The sequence below is a fragment of the Eimeria necatrix genome, genomic scaffold (assembly GCF_000499385.1).
Source record: "Eimeria necatrix Houghton genomic scaffold, Enh_scaff7, whole genome shotgun sequence".
NCBI classification, from domain to species: Eukaryota; Apicomplexa; class Conoidasida; order Eucoccidiorida; family Eimeriidae; genus Eimeria; species Eimeria necatrix.
In genome coordinates, this window is record NW_013654529.1 from 195,809 (window position 1) to 211,760 (window position 15,952).

At 49.4% G+C, this 15,952-nt stretch overlaps 5 protein-coding genes across 5 annotated transcripts; 2 read left to right on the forward strand and 3 right to left on the reverse strand.

Moving 5' to 3' along the window:
- Positions 1-438: 438 nt before the first annotated feature.
- On the forward strand, positions 439-1,074 carry ENH_00076960 (hypothetical protein, conserved; the record flags this gene model as incomplete). The annotated part of the gene is made up of 1 exon (XM_013582625.1): positions 439-1,074. The coding sequence occupies one exon, from the start codon at positions 439-441 to the stop codon at positions 1,072-1,074; it is 636 nt and encodes a 211-aa protein (XP_013438079.1).
- A 384-nt stretch (positions 1,075-1,458) lies between these two features.
- On the reverse strand, positions 1,459-3,691 carry ENH_00076970 (hypothetical protein, conserved; the record flags this gene model as incomplete). The annotated part of the gene is made up of 3 exons (XM_013582626.1): positions 1,459-1,677; positions 1,877-2,783; positions 3,057-3,691. 3 exons carry the CDS (start codon positions 3,689-3,691, stop codon positions 1,459-1,461), a joined length of 1,761 nt encoding a protein of 586 aa, XP_013438080.1.
- Positions 3,692-5,011: 1,320 nt separating this feature from the next.
- ENH_00076980 (hypothetical protein, conserved) lies at positions 5,012-8,542 on the reverse strand (the record flags this gene model as incomplete). Its single annotated transcript, XM_013582627.1, has 11 exons — positions 5,012-5,105; positions 5,262-5,348; positions 5,488-5,592; positions 5,852-5,910; positions 6,014-6,064; positions 6,428-6,628; positions 6,725-6,782; positions 6,906-6,975; positions 7,303-7,725; positions 7,917-8,093; positions 8,176-8,542. The coding sequence occupies 11 exons, from the start codon at positions 8,540-8,542 to the stop codon at positions 5,012-5,014; spliced, it is 1,692 nt and encodes a 563-aa protein (XP_013438081.1).
- A 1,097-nt stretch (positions 8,543-9,639) lies between these two features.
- ENH_00076990 (hypothetical protein, conserved) lies at positions 9,640-10,579 on the forward strand (the record flags this gene model as incomplete). Its single annotated transcript, XM_013582628.1, has 2 exons — positions 9,640-9,831; positions 10,343-10,579. The coding sequence occupies 2 exons, from the start codon at positions 9,640-9,642 to the stop codon at positions 10,577-10,579; spliced, it is 429 nt and encodes a 142-aa protein (XP_013438082.1).
- A 3,960-nt stretch (positions 10,580-14,539) lies between these two features.
- ENH_00077000 (hypothetical protein, conserved) lies at positions 14,540-15,844 on the reverse strand (the record flags this gene model as incomplete). The annotated part of the gene is made up of 1 exon (XM_013582629.1): positions 14,540-15,844. One exon carries the CDS (start codon positions 15,842-15,844, stop codon positions 14,540-14,542), a length of 1,305 nt encoding a protein of 434 aa, XP_013438083.1.
- Between the last annotated feature and the right edge of the window lie 108 nt (positions 15,845-15,952).

Here is a 15,952-nt window from a genome sequence, read left to right on the forward strand (position 1 = left end):
ATTCAAATTCACGCTGGAGTGTCACTACTCGCGAGGCATTGTTGCTGCTTCCTGCTCCAGCAGCAGCGAGGCACCGCCATTCCACTGCCGCTAGCGCTATGTGCATCTGTATCTGCATTTGCATGTCCATTTCCTTCTAATTGCACACAATTAATGAATAATAAATAAATAATTAATCCATTTTGAGGGAATTTCCAAGTGTTTCCGCTCCCGGGCAGGCGGCGGGGCCCACGCGTCTTCTCGGGGGCCCCCGCATGCGCAACCTGAACAGCGGCCGTTTTCCGCGCACATTCGCCCTTTGGCGGAACAAAGAGTTTAATTATAAATATTTAATTAAATTGAATTAACAAGAAAGCGAATTGCCCTCAAAGGGCCCGCGCAAGGGCCCCCAGCAGCGCGGGGCTGCAATGGCTGCGCTGTAGCTCCGGGCCATTCACCATGGCTCCCTGGCGTATGTACACCGGGCGCACCCAAAAGCTCCTCGACTTGTACTGTGGGGCCTGTCGCTACCGCATGCAGACACCGCAGGCGTTTTCTTTGCTGCTGCAGCAGCAGCCGGAGCTGCTGCTGGCCTCCTTGGAGCAGCAGCAGCAGCAGCAGCCCGAGCAGCGCGGGCGCGGGGCCCCCGACGCAGCAGCAACTGCTGCAGCAGCAGCAAGGCGAGCTGCTGCTGCCCTCAAGCCTCTGCCGCAGCAGGAGAAGCCGCCCTTGCCGCCGCAGCAGCACACTGCGAACTTGTTCCCCCGCCGCAGCCGTGCTGCAGCAGCTCTGGAGCAGCAGCAGCAGCAGCAGCAGCAGGAGCCGCAGCAAGACCCCCCGGAAGCGGCTCTTCCTGCTGCTCTCGCGCGGCACTTCGCGCTGCTGCCTCTTGCTGCTCCTGCTGCGCTGCTGCAGCAGCAAACTGCTGTGCTGCACCGAGCCTTCGCTGGCCACCCCCTCATGGGCACTCGCAGGCAGCGGGGTGTATATACACCTCAAAGCCCTGCCAACAAAACAGCAGCAGCTCTCAACAGCGCCCGCGTTGCATGCCCTCAGTGCGGAGGGACTGCCAAGTGGAAGGCCCCACAGACCTGAGGCTCTGCTGCTGCTGCTGCTGCTGCTGCTGCTGCTGCTGCTGCTGCTGCTGCGCTGCTGCGCTGCTGCGGCAGGCTTGGCCCTGCAGCTGCTGCTGGGGTGGAGCTGCGGAGAAGCAGCAGCAACGCACGGGCAGGCAGCAGTGGGCCCCTAGGAAGTTGTGCTGCGGCAGCGGCTGTTGCTGCTGCTGCAGCAGCAGCAGCAGCTGCTGCTGCTGCTGCTGCTGTCGCAATGTGTCTGTCTTTGCCTGCTTCTTCTTTTTTCTTTTTTAAAGCTTTTCCTTTTCCTTCAAGTTCATCTCTTCAGCTGAGGTGTATAGACAGCCCACGGCTGCTTCAAACCCTAGCCCCAGGCCTCTGCTGCACTCCATCGAGGGTTTAGGGTTTAGGGTTTAGGGTTTGCGGTGAGGGTTTCGGAATTAGCTGCTCGGAGCTGCAGCTGCTGCCTCAGCAGCGAGAGGAGCTGCAGCAGCTTCGGCTGCTTAGCAGCAGCAGCAGCAGCAAGACTTGCTGCTGTAAAGACACTTGAAGAAGGCAGCAGCGGCAGCTGCGTCTGCAGCAGCTGCCACGAGCGCAGCAGCACTTCCGCGTAGTCCTCGCCCACCTGCAAACCCTAAACCCTAAACCCTAAACCCTAAACCCTAAACCCTCGAGCACTCCGCAGCTACGGCTGCCTCTTTCCTTTGCATGCAGCTTCCTGCGCTCTGTGAAGACCCAGTGATTTAGATTAGGGTTTCGGGGTTAGGGTTTAGGGTTTAGGGTTTAGGGTTTAGGGTTTAGGGTTTAGGGTTTGGAGTAATGACCTGGGCGAGAATCGAACACAGTGTTATGGCCTCTCTAGGGTTTAGGGTTTCCGCGTGGCGTTTTGCTGCTGCTCGGATGTCCGCCCAGAACTCCTTGTTGTGCTGCAGCTGCGGGGCAGCAGCAGCTGTTGCTGCTGCTGCCACCAGCTCTCCGGGCCCGAGTGCTGCTGCTGCTGCTGCTGCTGCTGCTTCCTTTGCTGCTGCTGCTGCTGCTGCTGCTTCCTTTGCTACTGCTGCCCACAAGCCGCTGCTGACAAGCACTTCTAAACAAACTGGCATTTCTTCTCCCAGTGCATCATGAGCAGCAAATAGCGGCAGCAGCAGCAGCAGCACGCGGCACAAGTCAGCGCCCGCTGGGGCGCGCTGGCCGCTGCTGCTGCTGCTGCTGCTGCTGCTGCTGCTGCTGCTGCTGCTGCTGCTGCTGCTGCTGCTCCCCGCAGCAGCAGCAGCAACAGCAGCACGGAAAGCGGCGGCCCAGGGCTTCCTGAAGGCCTTGAGAATAGCTTTCTGTATGGGTTTGTAGCTGGCTGTTGCTGCTGCTGCCAGCGACAGCAAAAAGTCTGCTGCAGCAAAAAGGCCAAACTCTGCTGCTCTGGCCATTCCCAGCAGCACCAAAGACCGCAGCAAATTGTCAGTGCCCACATTTAGCTGCAGGCGAGCCACAGCAAGAGCTATGCTGCGCAGCTCCTCCACACTTACGCTGCTGCTGCTGCTGCTGCTGCTGCTGCTGCTGGGTTTACTGTTGCTGCTGCTGCTGCTGGGGCTGCTGCTGCTGCTGCTGGCGTTTCTTTCAGAGCTGCTGCTGTGACCTTGAGTGGCTCTGCTGGGACCATCACAGCTGCTGCCGCGGATGTCGCCCTTGTTGCTGCTGCGGGCGTCCTCGCTGCTGCTGCTGCTGCTGCTGCTGCTGCTGCTGCTGCTGCTGCTGCAGGCCAAAAGAAACACTTCTCTCCTCAAGTTTGCTTCCAAGACGGACAGCAAACTTGCAAAGCGAGGGTCTTCTCTCAGCTGCTCCCCGCGCAGCTGCCTGCAGCCCGCGAGGCCCTCCAGTGCCCTAATGGCGCTTGAGAGCGAGGGGCCCCCAGAGGGGCCCCAAAGGGGGCCCCCTGGGGGGCCCCCTGGGGGGCCCCCTGGGGGGCCCCCAAGGGGGCCCCCAGGGGGGCCCCCTGGGGGGCCCCCAAGGGAGCCCCCTTGGGAGCCCCCAGGGGGGCCCCCTGGGGGGCCCCCAAGGGAGCCCCCAGGGGGGCCCCCAAAAGGGCCCCAAGGAAGGCTCCCAGGGGGGCCCCCAGGGAGGCTCCCAGGGGGGCCCCCGGGGGAGCCCCCAGGGGGGCCCACGAGGGGGCCCCCAGGGGGGCCCCTCTGGGGGCCCCAAGGTGTTTCTTCTCGTTTGGTGGTGAAGTGCTGGGGGGCCTCGGGGGCCCCCAGGGGCCCCTCAAATGCCTCGAAATGGTCCAGTTCGTGGGCCTCTGTGGGGCCCCACAGTTTGGAAATGGAAGTGGGAACTTGTGGTTTGTTTTTGTTTTCAAAAAGAGAAAGAATTTGAGCTGCGGAGTCAACTGCAGCACTGGGGGGCCCCAGGGGCCCCTCGCAGTCCAGCTGAGGGTCCGGGGGCCCCCAGCGGGCTGGGGAAATCCCGAGTGCTGCTGCTGCTGCGCTGCTGCTGCGGAAGGCTGCAGCAGCAGCAGCAGCAGCAGCAGCAGCAGGACCCTGGGCCTTCCGCGCCTGCCGCGCATCTTCTTCTTTTTCTATTAAGGCCAGCATTGCATTATAATTGGCCTCTCTTTGCCGGTCTAAGTCGTCGGCCACGTCGTACATATCTGGGCAGTCAGGGGGGGCCCCACCAGCGGCAGCAGCAGCTGCGGGGGGCCCCCCTGGGGGCCCCCCGAGGGGCCCCCAGCGAGGCCCCCTGCGGGGCCCCCCGCGGGGCCCCCCGCGGGGCCCCCAGGGGGGCCCCAGGGGCAGCCCGGGGCCCCCATAGCAGCGTGGAGTGAGGAAAGGTTTATTTGTTTTGTGTGAAAGCAAAAAGGAAAAGATCGAGAGAGTTGTGTGGGCGAAAACTAAAATTGAACACAAGACATAACGGCGCATTCGACGGGGGTGCGAAACAGGGAGTGCAAGCTTCTGAACATTAATTTAAAACGCATAAAAACATCAAATTATTACTTTAATATTTAAATTTATTCAAAAAAGAATAATATTTGAATTATTTGCAAGAAATCGAGCAGCAGCGGCTGCCCAGAGGACAGACGGGGCCTTCCGGGGGCCCCAAAGCTCCACGGGGGCCCCAGACTAAGGCCATTTGAATTGCTGCACAAAAAAGCCGAAAATGTTCTTATTTTTGATTTTTAATTAAAATAAAATAAAATTAGTGACTTTTTAGGAATACGAATGCGTGTTTTTTGTCCCGGGAAGTGTTCGTACACCAGGAGCCCCTGGGGAGTTTCTGCAAAGCCGCAGACGAAATCCGCAACCGACAAAACGCCACAGAGACATTTATGTTCACTTTTTGCATTTTTTGAATTTCATTTTATTTCAAATATCTTTTCTGAACTTTTTGTTGAATTGTGGAAAAAATTTTTCGCATTTCTTCCCGCGCAGGCGACGGCTGGCCAGTGGACCAGTGGTCCGTCTGGTTCTCAACGGAATGTCTGCGAAATCCCAACATGAATGAAGCAATTAAGACTTAATTTGTCTAATTAAACACACTTAACTTTATTTAATTTTCAAAATTACTTAATTGTTTACTTTTATAAGTTGTTTTCGTCTTTTGTTGCAGCTGAAATGACTGCAATTGCAGTCTGTTTCGTTTTCTCCTGCACGTGACCAGTGGACCACGTTGTGCAGCGCTATTACTGTGCTGGTCTCTTTGGCAGTTTCAGCCCTTCTGGCTGTCTCTAATTGGAAAAATAAATCAAAATGCCAAACCAAAAAAGCTGCTTTTGTTTGCCTCTTCATTTATTATTTGGAGACAGAATGAAAAGCAACCAGGGAAGCAGCGGGGGAAAAGACTGGGAGGTGTAGAGACAGCTCGGGGCCGCAAGTCTGTCACTTTTTGCTTTTCTCTTTGAGCCACTTTACTCGGAAATAAAACTTTGAGTCTTTTAATTTAAAAATAAATTAAAAAAGAATTTATTTTCAAGTCAAATGGCTCAAAGAAAGGCGCGAAAGATCATCAGTGATGAACTGATGCAGAGTGAAGACGCCGCTGCTGTTGGGGAATGTTTGGTGCCTAAAACCGAAAATAAAAAGGACATTTTGATTAATTTAAATGATTTAATTTAATTTAAATAATTTAATTTAATTAATTCAAATAATTTAATTTAATTAATTCAAATAATTTAATTTAATTCATTTAATTTGATTCATTTAATTCTTTTTTCTTCACCACGCGCGACTGATACACCCCGCCAGCTGCTGCGCTTTCTCCTGCTGCAGCTCAGAGCTTTCTTCTGCAACAAAAACGTTTTCCCAGCTGCAGCAAAAAGCAATCAAAACAAAAAAATTAATTAATTTTGAAAACTTAATTGCAAAAATGGACTTTTAAAAGTATTTAAAAGAGAATTAAAAGTATTTAAAAGAGAAAAGACGTAAAAACAGAAGCAGATCCTCACAAAGCAACCAGCGATATCTGCTGCTGCTGCTGCTGCTGCTGCTGCTGCAGCAGCTTCCGTGTCTCCGACAGAATCCGGAGAGTGAGGTCACTTTTGGTTTTGCTTCTGAAGAATAAAATTTATAAAAAGAATTTATGAAAGTTAAATGCATTAAAGAATTAAAATCAAGTTGAAGTGCATGCAGCTTCAGAAGCTGAGCTTTCCCAATTATTCACTTTCTTGCCACCAGCCAGGCGCCATCTAGTTGACTTATTTCGCAAATTAAAACCCAATTTAAACAATTTTAATTATTTATTTTTAAATTATTTAATTTTAAATCATTTTTAATTCCAAAGAGTTGAAAAAATTCAATTCTTAGTCTCACATGGCTGCGTAAACGGCCCCTTCAAAGCAGTCACTGTCTGCAGCCTCTTGTTGTTTATTCTGAATGGAAGAAGCCGAAAATAAAGTTGAATTCTTTTTAAATATATTAATTTAAATTAAAATTAAATTTAACTTTTAAATTGTATTCAAATTCACAAGTTACCTGTCTTGCTTTCGCTTTGCGCTCCACCAAGGAGTTCAAGAGAACTTCTTCCTGCAGTGCAGCACTTGAGTATTTTTCCGAATTTTTTTCATTTTATTTTTTTAAAAAAAAGTGTTTTTAAATGTTTGCATTTTATTTATTTCTTTATTTCCAGTTTGTGAATTTCTGGTTGTTTTTTCATCTCTTCAACTTCTGGTTTTTGAACTTTTGAACTTTTTGAATTTTTGAATTTTCGAATTTTCGAATTTTTGAATTTTTGAGCTTTTGGGCTTTAAAATTTGAACTTTTGAATTTTCGAACTTTTGAACTTTTGAATTTTTGAATTTTTGAATTTTTGAATCTTTAAATTTTTGAATTTCGAATTTTTGAATTTTTGAATTTTGAATTTTCGAATTTTCGTTTGGCTGCGCTGACCTGCCAGACTGCCACTTGGGGAAAGAGTTTGGAAAGAGCACTTCTTTGATTTGCAAAGTCTTGAAAAGAAAGTTGAATTTCATTTGCAGCAAATTGCCACATAGACTTTGCAGAGTGGGAAAGGACAAAGGCCTGCAGCAGCAGGCGGGCCTGCTGCTGCAGGTCCGCAGCCAACTCGGCCTCGGGGTCTTTTTGCAAAACCTGAAAGTGCCTTTAATTTGAATTTAATTTGAAGTTAAATTAAAATTAAATTCAAATTAATTCGAAATAAATGCAAAGAGATGTTGAACGCCGCACTTTGCTCCACAGCGCCGTTTTCTTCATTTGCATTTCTTGCAAACACAGCAGCAACTGGCTGGAAAGCAGACACGAATCTCAACAACTTTCAGTTTTATAACTCCCAAAAGTTGAATTAAATATTTATTTTCAAAAAAGAAACAAAAATATTAATTGTTTCTTCTGGTTTCATGAAACTCACGTGTCTTCACTGAGTTCTGCTGCAATGCAGATTTCGGGAACTTGAACTGCTGCGACCAGCAGGCGCTTGCCTGAAGGCGGAGAAGCGAAGTTGAATTCCTCAAAACAAAACAAAGTTTAATTTAAATAAATAAATAAATAAATAAATAAATAAATATTTTAATTGAATTAAAATAAACAAAGTTGCATGCACTTCAGCTTCTTGAAGTACCTGCTGCAGCTCTCAGGCCTTTCAGCTGCGCCCACACTTGCGGCAGAAGAGGCGAAGCGCTGCAGCAAATTCTTCTGCTGCCTGAGTGGCATTTTTAAATGCAAATTTTAAAAACATTTTTCCAAAAGTTTGCATTTTTAAAACAATTAAATTAATTTGAAGTCCACTTCAAAGCGCTGGGACTCACAGCTGGACAGGCTGTAGCGCAGCACGCCCTTTGCCTTCTTGAAGAAGTTCTCGTACTTCAATTTGCTGCTGCTGCTGCTGCTGCTGCTACTGCTGCTGCTGCTGCTGCTACTGCTGCTGCTGCTGCCAATTTGATATTTCTGAACAGAGCCATTTCTCTTTGCCGGAGAGGCCAGAACAGCAAGACCCTCTGCTGCTGCTGCTGCTGTTCTCGCCCGTTTGTTGTGGGGCGCTGCTGCTGCTGCTGCTGCTGCTGCTGCTAGTGGCTGTCTGCTGCTGTCCGAACTGAGACTGTGGGGAGCAGCAGCAGGCTGTGCAGCAGCAGAGCTGCCTGTGCTGCAGCAAAGGGGAATTCTGCTGCTGTTGATCAGCGCAAGGGGAAGCTGGGCGCCAGTGAGGTCTTCATAAAGTCTTTTGTTGAACTCTGAAGACTTTAATTGAAATAAAAAAATGCAAGTTGGGGAAACTCGAAGCAGCAACGCACTGCAGCAGCTGCTTCCAGCGCAGCAAGCCACTTCAAGTTCCACTCTGCTGCATGCGAAAGAGTTGCATGCACGTCTTCTGCATGCAAATTAAAAAACAAAACTATTTTGAATTCAATTGAAGTTCATTTACCTGCTTTTTCTGCAAAAGAAGCTGCCTCTTGGGGCCAGAAGCTGCATGCAGCAGCTGCTGCTTCCTGCATGCAAATGAGAAAAGGAAAAATGCAATTCAAGTTTTTCTTCGCGAGGGTCTCAGGCGCTGCCAAGCCAAAAGAAAGGAGCGTTTCGAGCAGGTTTGTTGCAGAACATCCTGCAGAGGAAAAGTGGAAAAGGAGAAACAAAAAGAAATCGAAAAAAAGAAAAAAAAAGAAAAAAAGAAAAAAAATCCTCACCGCCGACGAAAACTGGGAGCGAAGAGGAGCCAAAGATGTGCAAAAAGACACTCCTCAGACTCCTGCAGTTGCGGCGCCAAAGAAAGACAATAAAGCCGTTCATAAATGCTGCAGCAAAGACCGACTTGTGGAGGCTCAGCAGCAGCCCGGGGGGCTGCAAACTGCTGCAGAGAGCTGCAAATGTGTGGCTTTCTGCGTCCACGTGAACTTCTTCAAAGGCTTTTGGCGAATTAAATTCGAAAAAACGCAAAAAGAAATCTCCAGAGTTCTCTTTCGGGAAGATCTGAAAGGCGAAGTCCTCCAGGGAGGGCTCTGGCGCCGGCGTGTCGGGGGAAAAGTAAACTGAAGTGCTGCCAACTTCGCTCATTTTGGCTTTCTAATGCTTCTAAATAAAGCTTTTTGTGGTTTATTAAGCATTTCAAAGCCGCTAAGTCTTTTCCAATTCAGGTTTCCGCAGCTTCGTGAAATGCCTGCGCCGCGACAGAGGTGCGCATACACCTCAGCGCCAGTCGCACTGAACTGCTGCTGCTGCTGCAGTCCTCACTTCATCTAATTTATCGAATTTATTTAGTCTAATTTGGTCAATAAAAGAAGTTAATAAAGTTGGCAAGTTCTTGAAATTGCCAGAGAATGATGAAATGTCTTAATTTGGCTTGTCACACACCAGAAGTTGTGCAAACTAACACTCGAGGAAACCGAAACAAACAGCTGCATCTAAACTCATCAGCGGATTGTTATTTTCCCATTTTCTAAATTGTAGAATGGAAGTAGCTTCCAAGTAAAGTCGTTTCCTTCGTATTATTTAGAAAGAAATAACAGACATATGAAACATCGGCTTAAAGAAGCGTCATTGCTCGAGCCTCTGGGAGCTTTGCTTTGCAATGTTTCGGAGCCCAGCTCAACCCACTTCAGAGCAATTTTTTTCCTAAAACGCCTTTTAATTTGATTAACTTGACTCAAAATGACAAATTGTTCAAGTTAGACAGACTTCTGTGGCAAACAGTGAACGAAATTAAAGAAGGCTGGACAAGACAGTGCGAGCTTCTTTTCACAGCGGAAGCCCATTGAGTCTGGTTTTCGCAGTTTGGGCTTTAAAAGGCTGCAAATAAGTTACATTTATTCCTTAATTTACATTTAATAAATGCTAATTAGTTATTAAGTCTCGAAAACGCTACTTTTTCTGCACGGCGTTCGTTACGGGGCTGGCAACGAGGACCAGTGGTCCAGTCCGGTGGCTGCGCTTGTGCGTTCGCAGGCTGAGTGCCTCCAAGTTGAATTTTGGTCATTTTTTGGAGTTTTTATTGCAAAATAAGTCCCAATTAAACTCTTTTTTTGCAAAAAAGCCCCTGCAGACCCCTCGAACTGGACCTCCCGCACATCTCGAGGCTGTGGACCACCCTGAGTCACGAAAAGTTCTTTTTCCCGCCCCACCTTTGCACTATTTTCCAAGCTAAAGAGCCCAAAATGAAGGGCCTGGGCACGCCGGGGGCGGGGGCTGCTGGGGGAAGCGCTGGGGGCGCTGGCCAGCCCCTTGAGAGCCCAGAAAAAGGCAAAGGGGAGTTGGCTGTGGAGCACACGGACTTCCGCAGGGCCAGGAGCCTCTGGCAAGAGAAGCTGGATGGCCTTCTGGCCAAGAAGGAGCAGGAGAAGATCCTCGTGAGCCCTCGGGGCTTTTCAGTTTAGTCCATTTAGTCCATTTAGTCCACTTATTTAGTCCATTTAGTCCACTTATTTAGTCCATTTAGTCCACTTATTTAGTCCATTTAGTCCACTTATTTAGTCCATTTAGTCCATTTAATCCATTTAGTCCACTCTTCCCTTTGACTCTTCTTCCTTTTATTTGCCTCTTCGCGCGAATGTCGTGTTGCACTTCAGTCTTTCTTTTCTGCACTTGGCCTTCTTTGCATGCTCCCTTTCGACTGAAGATGCTGAGTACTCATGCATGCATGCATGCATGCATGCATGCATGCATGCATGCATGCATGCATGCATGCATGCATGCACTGTGTTGCATTATGCATGCAGCTGCCCTTTTTGTCCGGAAAGTATTGTTTCTTGCACAGCCTTGCGGGTGTCCAGAGCTCTGGGCCATGGGCTTGTTGACAAGTTGCTGCTGCATTTGTTTGCTGCAGCTGCAGCAGCAGAACTTGTCGGTTTGTGTCTGCAGATTGAGCTGCAGCAGCTGCAGCAGCTGCAGCGGGAGAACGAAAGACAGACGCTGCAGCTGCTGCGCAGCGAGGGGTATTGCGTGGGGCCCCGGGGGAAGGCCGAGGCTTATGATCTGCTGCTGGCGAAGCAAATAGAGCAGCAGCAGCAGACACAACTTGAACAAGAAAGAAGCGACGCAGCTTATGCTGCAGCAGTGGCTCTCTGCTCCGACACGGAGAGAGAAGGCAGCAAATAGTTCAACTTGGGGTTATTTGGAAAAGAATTCGCAGCTTTCTGTGCCTTCGAAGTCCACCTTTTTGTGCTTTTTTCTCGCGGAAATGCATAATAATAATATACTTTTACTGTTATTTCCAGGAATTGCAAATAAGAAAAGCGTGTTGAAATTCCTGCAGCGTTTTGTTCTTAATTAAAGGCGTTTCAGTCAATACGAGCACCGCCAGACCACTGGTCAGACCAGTGGTCTTTTGGCGTGCTGGGAAATGCTCATATTAGAGCTGTGAAGAACTATCAAGCATGAATGGCAGCAGTTCTCAGGAAGAATAAACTGACCATGTTTCTGTTTATCCTGTTCTATGCATTGGTGAGATATGGAAGAAATAATGCCATTTTTGTTGCTGTTTTAAGCGGCTCCAGTGTCTTGAACTGAAAGAAATAAAGGCAAACGGTTGTTTGCTTCTATTTCGCCACAAGACCTGCAGCTTGCTTCTATTCTAATGCATTTCTCTCCAAGAATACAGATCTAATGTATTTATCTTCAAGAATACAGATCTAATGTATTTAGCTTCAAGAATACAGATCGAAAGAGATCACAAACTTACGAAAATACACCAAAGCGTTGAACTCTCGACCAAGAGAGCCATAGCTGGAACTGCAGAGTGAGAGCCGTGGGGCAGAATCTGCAAAACATTATCCAATTTTAGATTTGTTTTTAGACTGCCTTGGGCAGTGAGCCCGTTCGGAGTCGTTGTACTTTTGAAATGAAGCGGGAAAGACTGCAGAGAGCACTTTTTAGTCATCTGATCCGCAAGAAAAGCCAGTCGGAACTTCATTTCGAAGCATAAATGACAAAAATCAGAAAAAATAAGAATTAGAAAATGCATCTGGAGATGCAGATCGGCACTTGGTCGCGCAAATGTCGGCACTTGAACTTAACGGAAGCGCCTGGCAGTGAACTGGCTCTGGGGATTGTGCAACTTAGTGCGAAATAATAAAACTATCCGCCAACCAAGAATCTAAATAGGGCCTAATAATAACTTTTTGAGCCTCTAATAATAATAAACTTTGAAATTGTGAGCAGTTGGCTGGACTTCGCCGATTTCGGCCTTCCAGTGCATGTGGCCAGCGAGGCAAAAGCCTCCAGCGGGGTGACAGCGCTGGGGCTGTTGAAGAATTCACGGAATAGTAGAGCTCCAGTACAAGGCGGCAACATGCAGATATGAAAAGAAGGAAAAAGAAAGGCTTGAGGGTTTGAAAAAGGGAAGAAAATGGTGTACCCATCATCCTGCGCGCAGATGGCAAACCCTAAACCCTAAGCCCTAAACCCTAAAAAGACGAAAGACAGCCAAAGGCCCGGCGCAAAGAACAATAAAACCCACATGCAGCATTCGCACAAACAGCAAAAGGCTGCAGCTGCTGCTGACAAACACTGAGCCTCCATTACATTTGCACAGAGCGAGCCACGGAGAGTGCATGCGCCTGAACTGTGGCACTCTGCTGCAATCCTTCACCCCAGAGGCAAATAAAAGCACTTGGCCTTTAAATGTTTCTTTTTTAAAGCTGTTTCTCCAGCCCGGCACTCTTCGCCAGTGTCTACCACTGGCTTGCCCATGGCCTGGAGCCTGGGAAGCTGCAAAGCCTTGTGCTTCTTCTAGGAGTTTTGCAGCTCTTATTGGATCTATTTCTCCCAAATAATTCGCATATTCATATTGAGATGTTCTCGATCTTAAAGTTTTGTGCAAAGTGTCTCAGATAATTAGCATAATGAGATGTTTTCTATCTTGGGATGTTGTGCAAAGTGCTAATGCTCCAACTGTAAGCGACAGACACTCTGCCAAATGGCATCAATGCCCGCAATAAAGTGCTGCAGTGCCGCTGCTTTCTGCACTACACCTTCAATTCTATTCGTCTTTTTGCTGGCTCGATCCTTTAAGGATCCTTTAACTGCAGCATTCACCTGTTCCGCTGTAGCTTATTAATTGACTTGCAGAGTTGCTTCTCTTCCTCTTCTCTTTTATTTGCCACTAAGAACTTTCACTTTCTGAATTGCGACGAGTCTAAATGAGCTGCTGGTGCAGCTGAAAGCGCCATGAAGTAGCACTGACCCACACTTGGTGCACTTTCCGCTTCGCGCTCGCCGGCACTATGGCGCAATTTGCTGTAACCCGCTCAGCATTTGCTCGTCTTTTGTGGTCTATAAATAGGAAATTTTGCCGAGATGATGGGAATGTAGATGCAGTACAAAAAGCGGCTTTCGCGAATGTTCTTTAGGGTTAGCTAGAGTAGTTTCTGTTCCTGTAGGAAACGCGCAACGGTGGGGCACAAGAGTAGGCAGGTGGTCGATGAAACCTATTGGGACATTGTGAGGGTTATTTTAAGAAATATATATTTCCCTTATTGCTGTATTGGTAATTTTGAGAAATATATATTTCTCTTATTGCTGTATTTGCACATTTAGTGCAGGCAAGTGAGTCTCTGGCGGCTCCGTATCCCAAGTTCAACGAGCACTGGGCCCCATCGACTCTCATTTGGTTTACTTCCACCCAATAAATGGGGTTCTAGAGATAGCTTGAAACATGCATGTCTTTAAAATCTCAATTTAATCGCCTGAAGAAACAAAAATATCTACAAATGACATTTTTGCGGCGGATGGTTCATTTGCTCGAGTGATCAGCTCCCGCCGATTCAGAACTGGTCCCGTTACGTCGAACACGCAGGGTGCGCTTGGGCGCAAATGTTTTGTCTTTATTTTCTTTTCGTTTTTCTACGAGAATTAGTGTTTTAAAATTAAAATTAAAATATTAATTTTGTCTTTTAGACATCTGCATGAGCCCATCTGAGCCTGCCCCGCCTCGCCACACCTCGAACACCGCCAGGTCCCGCTGATCTCCAGTAGACCTTAGGGTAATGCAGATAAAATAACTAAGTCGGGAAAATTCAATTTGGTCAATTACTTTTATTTTTACTTTGCGCAGCAAACTCGAAGTACTTCATGGGCTGGACAAATATATAAATAAATAAACCAACGCTGAATCAGAAGATGTACGATCTGGTTTCCCTCTCTATTCATTTGGAGGAACTCTTGTGCCGCTTGCACACGAATCTCGAAGCAACACTTGAAAACCTTGGAAAAACTGCGTTTTTTGTTTTATAAAAGCTACTAGTGGTAGGAATATTTGTTGAATCTCTAAATCAATCGAAGTGCAGCAGAAGTGCAGCAGAAGTAGGCATGTGCTGCAGGACATCTGCCCAGTTCATGCGCTTTGAACAGATGTGTGATGGGCATTTACAACTTTTCCACTTCATTTGCATGTGACACATTAACTTACAACCGCTGGAGAGTTCTCGCGGTACAAAGTCAGAAAAGGAAGCCAAGCAGTTAGCCTTGTTCAGGCTCGACGTCCAGCCAACTTCGACCTCTTGGCCAGAACACGGCAATGGTTAGCTAGCTGCGCCTCCTCAGCTGCAAACAGCGCAGCTAGCTGCACATGCAGCTAGCCACAACGCAAAGCAGGAGGCAAAGAACCTTTTTGCATGCAGCCTACCGCCCTTCTGGCGGTTTCGGCTGCCAGTGAGGACCCACAGGAGCGCTTGCAAGCCGGCCTCTGCGCAGTTGTCTGTATAAACAATAATAAGCCGCAATTGGGGAAAAGTTAAATGGTGAATGAAAGCAAGAAACCCTAAACACAGCAGCTGCTTCGCAGCGCAGCTGCCGGTGACAGCGCGGCGACCGCGAAAAAGGCCGGCTGCAGGTGTTCGTCTGAGTTTCCCGATCTTCACCGAACAAAGGCATTTGCAAGAGGTTGTTCCCACAATTTGTCTCTATTGGATTAAATGAAAAGCTGGAGACGAGTCTGGTCTTGGTGCGCTAAAAAATCCCCAGCCGTAGGCGTCCTGTAAGCTGCTGGCAGCCGCTCGCGGTGCGTGGCGGCTGGCTGAAGTGGAGATGACCTTTGTTGTTTATTTTTTGGGTTTATTTTCATTTTTGGGGGGGAAAAAAAGGCTCCACGCGAAGTCTGCCGCCCCGAGCCTGCTGGATCGCCTCCTCCGTCTGCTCCTTGATGCCCGCAGACCTGTCGACCTTGAACGGCGCTCTCTGCGCGTTGCTGCGGTCTTCTTCTTCGAATTCGGCGGCCGTTTTTTCCATCAAAGTTTGGAAGTCGGCGCTGGGCAAGTCGAGGAAGCCGTCGCTGGCCGCGTTGCCATCCACGAGCAGCCGCACTCTGTCGAAGTAGGCTTTGGCGGCGGCGGTGTCAGGGTCGCTGAAGTGGACTTCTGCGGCTTTCTGGAGATTATTTTCTGCATTTTCGTTTCCTGGAACTCCAGAATTGGCGAAGAGGTCGTCGAGTCCTGCCCTGAGGTCCTCGGGGGTTTCGGCCACCGCGGCGTCCTCGCCGTCCTTCCGCAGCAGGTCTTTCAGCGAGATCTCCTCCATTTTGCGGAGTTCTTCCTCCTTTTCCGCGACAATTTGCTCGACGGGAACAATTAGTTTGGCGAGGTCCTTCCTGAGGTTGGTGGCGCGGCTCATGTCGTCGGCAGTGACGCCGTTCACCATCAGCAGCTGCAGCAGGTCGCGCTTGAAGTCCGGGCAGGGCTTCGAAGTGGCCACTCGCCGCAGCGAAGCCAGCGAATGCAGAGTTTCTGGCGGCGAGTTTCGCAAAACTTGGTAAATAAATGCAGGTTCAACGAGGTATCCGAAGGGGCAGGGGGAAATGGCGGCCAAGACGAAGGCCGTGGCGGTGATCCTGCAGCCGGGGGCGCTGCCCACGAGGAACTGGAAGAAAGCGGCGAGAGTGGAGTAGAGAGCAGCTCTTAAGTTGGGTTCTTGGCGGCTGATGATGGCTGCTGCTGCTGCGCTGTCCTTTGCTGCAGCTTTCTCGAGAGAGGCGGGCACGAAGGCCCTGAGGAAGAAGACTGCGAAGCGAATGAAGTCCCGCTTCGGCTGCTGCTGCTGCAGCCGCAGCCGCCGCCCCTTCTTGCCCACCGGCGGCAGCGCCTGCAGCAAGTCCCCGCGGCCCCCCAGCTTCCTGTGCACTGCTGCTGCTGCTGCTCGCCAGGAAGCTGGCAGCCGCGCAGTGCGGAGTTGGTGGCAGAAGGCGCTGTGCCACGCGCGGGCTATTTTGTAGTACAGCTGCGGGCTGTGGGCCTGCACGAAGTCCTCGTGGGCCCCCCGCAGCTCCTTCAGCAGCAGCTTCCGCACCCAAACTTCGTACAAGTCCCTCAAAATGGCTTGCGAAGTCATTCCCACGAACTTGCGGGTCATGTTGGTCTTCACCTTCTTCATTATGGGCTTGCGCGGCGCAGCAGCGGCGCCGGGCGCAGCAGCAGCAGCAGCAGCGGCGCGCGGCGAGCAGCAACTTGAACTCAGCAGCAGCAGCAGCGCCGCGCACAC